This window comes from Hyperoodon ampullatus, assembly GCF_949752795.1.
Source record: "Hyperoodon ampullatus genome assembly, chromosome: 6".
In the NCBI taxonomy this organism is placed as follows: Eukaryota; Metazoa; Chordata; class Mammalia; order Artiodactyla; family Ziphiidae; genus Hyperoodon; species Hyperoodon ampullatus.
Window position 1 is genome coordinate 27,413,583 of NC_136919.1, and position 4,502 is coordinate 27,418,084.

The following is a 4,502-nucleotide window of genomic DNA, read 5'->3' on the forward strand; positions in this document are numbered from 1 at the left end:
ATCCATTTTAAGGCCTCTCCCTTTAATAACAGCAAGCATAAATTGTTGAGCTAATGGGTCAAACACCTATGTCATTGTTGCTTCCTTACCTGCGATTCAATGTGATTAGCTCCCTCTGGCAAGGTTCCTCCCCGTGGAATCCTTTTTTTTTTTTTTTTTTATGGTGATTGGTCTGGAAATTCTTTTATTTTTTAATTATTTTATTTATTTTTGGCTGTGTTGGATCTTCGTTTCTGTGCGAGGGCTTTCTCCAGTTGCGGCAAGCGGGCGCCACTCTTCATCGCGGTGCGCGGGCCTCTCACTATCGCGGCCTCTCTTGTTACGGAGCACAGGCTCCGGACACGCAGGCTCAGTAGTTGTGGCTCACGGGCCTAGCCGCTCCGCGGCATGTGGGATCTTCCCGGACCAGGGCTCGAACCCACGTCCCCTGCATCGGCAGGCGGACTCTCAACCACTGCGCCACCAGGGAAGCCCTGGAATCCTTTTTTAGGTAATTTTTCTGCCTCTGAGACATTTCAGCCCTTTCACTATTTTAGGAAAATAGTGATATGGCTGACACAAAGGCCGTAACACCTTGCCAAGAGGAATTCTCCACGAATGGAATAAATTAAGAGAGAAAGTGTGTGAAATGCGTGTCAGTGCAGCTGCTCTGACTTCCCCAAATTCAACACAGCTTGAAGTTGAGGATTCCTGATACTCAGGGCCAGATGATCGCTTTTCATATCTGGAGTTAGTTATATCAGAAGAGTGCTGATACCCCAAGTAGCCTGGGCTTGGAGATGCTGGTGTGGTCGCCGGCCCTTGTCCACCAGCAAGTCACCTTTCATTTCAACATCATGTTGCTGTTTAGAGTGGCTAAGGAGCACATTACCCTCACTTGAGGTACTTATTCTACTTTGCTAAGAAACAATCTCCTAGGCCCCTTTCATAATAAGCCAAATGTTAAATATTGCAAAGAACTCTGAGTGATGTAAGTGCTGAGATTTAAAATGTACCCAAAGGTTTAAAAGTGAATATACGTTTTATCCCAACAACTTCACTTCTTTGTAAGGAAATAATGAGAGATATGTTCAAGCATGCCCAACTGCAACACTTTATAGTATCCATATCTGGAACTTTCCTAAATGCCCTCGAATATGTTAAATGAGGTACATCGATACTATTGAGAATCGTGTTGTAGGAAGAGATTTAGAGGTATGGAGATGTTTATGATACATTACTTAGTAAAAGAACCAGGTTAACAAATAATTGACTTTTTTCTTTTTGTGAAAAATATATATGTATTAAAAAAATTATTTATTTGTTTATTTATTTTGGCGGTGCCAGGTCTTAGTTGTGGCACGAGAGATCTTCGTTGTGGCATGCAGAATCTTTTAGTTGCAGCATGCAGACTTCTTAGTGCGGCATGCATGCAGGATCTTTCCCCAACCGGGGATGGGACCTGGGCCCCCTGCATTGGGAGCGCAGTGCCTTACCCACTGAACCACCAGGGAAGTCCCCCAAAATATATATGTGTTTTTAAAGAGTGTGTTTGATACAGATATAATAATAATAGTTAATATTTACTGAGTGCATACTGTATGTCAGGCACTGTCCAAATTGCTTTACATGTATTAACTTATTTAATCCTTAACAAAACTCTGTGAGGTACTATTATTCCCTCTGTTAACTAACTGCCTTGACGGGACTGAACATTGTGATAATGGTAATAATAATAACAGTAATAGTCACAACAACAATAGCTAACACATATAATATAGTGTTTTCTACATGCCAGACAGTGTTCTAAATACCTTACATATGCTAACTTGTCTAGTCTTTACTGTAAGCCTCTGAGGATGACTGTGGTAGGCTGAAAAGTGGCCCCCAAAGATGTCCATGTCCTAATCTCTGGAGCCTGTGAATATGGTACCTTACACCGTCAAAGGGACTTTGCAGAAGTGATTAGATGAAGGACCTTGAGATGAGGAGATCCTCCTGGATTATCTGGGAAGGCCCAGCATAATCACATAGGTCCTTAAAAAGATAAAACCTTTCCCTGCTGTGGTCAGAGAAAAATATGTGAAGACAGAAGCAGGGTCAGAGAGAGATTATGCTACTGGCTTTGAAGATGAGGGGAGGGGAGCCATGAGCCAAGGGAACACAAGGAACTTCTAGAAGCTGGCAAAGGCAAGGAAATTGATTCTCCCCTACATCTCCAGAGGATCTAACCCTGCCTACCTCTTGATTTTAGCTCGGTGAGACCCACTTCAGACTTCTGACTTCCAGAATTGTAATATAATAAATTTGTGTTGTTTTAAGCCATTAAGTTTGTAGTAATTCATTACAGCAGCAATAGGAAACTAATACAGAGGATGACTGCCATGTTAATAGATGAGGAGACTGAGACTTGGTGAGGGGAAGAAGCTTGCCAAGGTTTGCACAGTAATAGCTGGGAGCCCAGCACAGCTAATCTGATTCCAGAGCCCATGCTTCTCACCACTCTGCTGTACTGCCTATGAGAAAAGGAGGCCTGGCAGTGACTGTCCCCACCACCTATGCTGATGTGACAAAATGGAACTTGGTGAGCTACTGGTAAACAGTGGCTCAAAAGGGAAATAAACACTCATATAAGCTCCTCGATCTTTGTCATACCAAGTTTTAAACTCTTACACTCTGCCGAGAACTTTGAGCCTGCATTAAAAGTTGATCGTCCTGACACTTTTGAACTTAAATTCCTATTTGCTTACTCTGCCAATGGGTATTTTTTGGTCATCCCTTTAAATTTTATCATCTCTTTACGGTTTACAAAACACATTAGTCTTTGTTACTTATTTAATTCTCATAATAATCCTGTGTGGTAGATAAAGTAGATGGCTCTGAAGCTCAGAAAGTTTATTTTGCACCAAAGCCAAACAACCAATAAGGGTCAAAGCAGGAATTCTGGAGTTTCATTCCAAATCGAAAGCTATCTCCAATACATCTTTTTTTTGGAATGATAGGTTTTGTTCAAAGACGTAAATCTACCATTGTGTTTTCTTTTATATTGAGACCAAGCACCACCTCCTCCTTTTAGGAAATTGTTACTCAGAGAGTCTGATAATGATGCATGAGTGTCTTTAAGAGCGTATCTATCACTTCCAGTTAACAAACCCTATGAAATGAGTCTCAACATTGGAGATAAGTAAAATCCAATTTCTCTCTTTCTTTTGTCATTTGCCAGTGAGTTTATTCATTATCTTCAATCATTAGTCTGTAGTTGTTTCATGAAGTCACTGTATTTAGAAGAACACTCAAAACTATCTTATACAACTGGGTCCAAATCAGTTTTGTGTATGTACGACAGGTAAACCCAGAGCATTGAGAAAAGAAAATTCTGTGTCAGATGTAGTTTCTTCTATTTGAAGATCTATCCTATGGATATTGAAACCTCAATGATGGGAGATTTTAGTAGTGTCATAGCTTGCTCACACTCTGGGAAAAGTCATAGAAACACTCATCCTAAAATAACTCTGTGGCTTTTGTGTCGGGGGTTGTCAGCGCGTCAGCGAAAGCGTCAGCCCATAGAAAAAGTCGTTGGCGTATGCAAATTAGGGTACTATGACGCAGAGACGCAGCGTGAAGCGTGGGTATAAAAACGGAGGTCTAGGGGGCGCCTGGAACCCAGAGTGGTTTCTTCGTTAGTCGGAGGAGCTTCTTCCATTACTTCGGCGACTGCGGCTCTTCATTGGGCAGCGGGAGCGGCGCGGCTGTCGGGGAAGCGGCGTAATACTTAGGCATTGGGTGAAAGAAAATGGCCCGAACCAAGCAGACTGCTTGTAAGTCCACGGGTGGCAAAGCGCCCCGCAAACAGCCGGCCACTAAAGCGGCCAGGAAAAGCGCCCCCTCTACCGGCGGGGTGAAAAAACCTCATCGCTACAGACCCGTGCCCGTTGCGCTTCGAGAAATCCGTCGTTACCAGAAATCCACCGAGCTTCTGATCGGGAAGCTGCCTTTCCAGAGGTTGGTGAGGGAGATCGCCCAGGATTTCAACAGCGACTTGAGGTTCCAGAGTGCCGCCATTGGTTTGCTTCAGGAGGCTAGTGAAGCGTACCTGGTGGCTTTATTTGAAGATACTAATCTGTGTGCCATCCACGCTAAGAAAGTCGCCATCACGCCCAAAGACATCCAGTTGGCTCGCCGGATACGGGGAGAGAGAGCTTAAGTGAAGGCAGTTTTTATGGTGTTTTGTAGTAAATTCTGTAAAATAAAAATAATTAAAAAAAACCCTCTGTGCCTGCATCAGCTAATTAACATATTAATCTTCTACAAAGGGCTTGCTATGTGCCAGGAACTGTGATAGTTATGAAAGAGAATCCAAAAGTGAATTAGACACAGTTACCACTCTCAAAGAGCTCACAGAATTCCAGTGGAATACAGACCCATAAAGCATAACCCTCAAGGCAGTCAGATCCGTGAGGGTTATAAGCAGTAGAGGATCCGTGAGTCTTTTGCAGGTAGATGGTAGGCTAAGAATAATGGAG

General features: G+C 43.0%; 1 protein-coding gene across 1 annotated transcript; it reads left to right on the plus strand.

Annotated features, from left to right (window-relative positions):
• Positions 1 to 3,772: 3,772 nt before the first annotated feature.
• On the plus strand, positions 3,773 to 4,183 carry LOC307055049 (histone H3.3A-like; the record flags this gene model as incomplete). The annotated part of the gene is made up of 1 exon (XM_079706987.1): positions 3,773 to 4,183. One exon carries the CDS (start codon positions 3,773 to 3,775, stop codon positions 4,181 to 4,183), a length of 411 nt encoding a protein of 136 aa, XP_079563113.1.
• Positions 4,184 to 4,502: the final 319 nt, after the last annotated feature.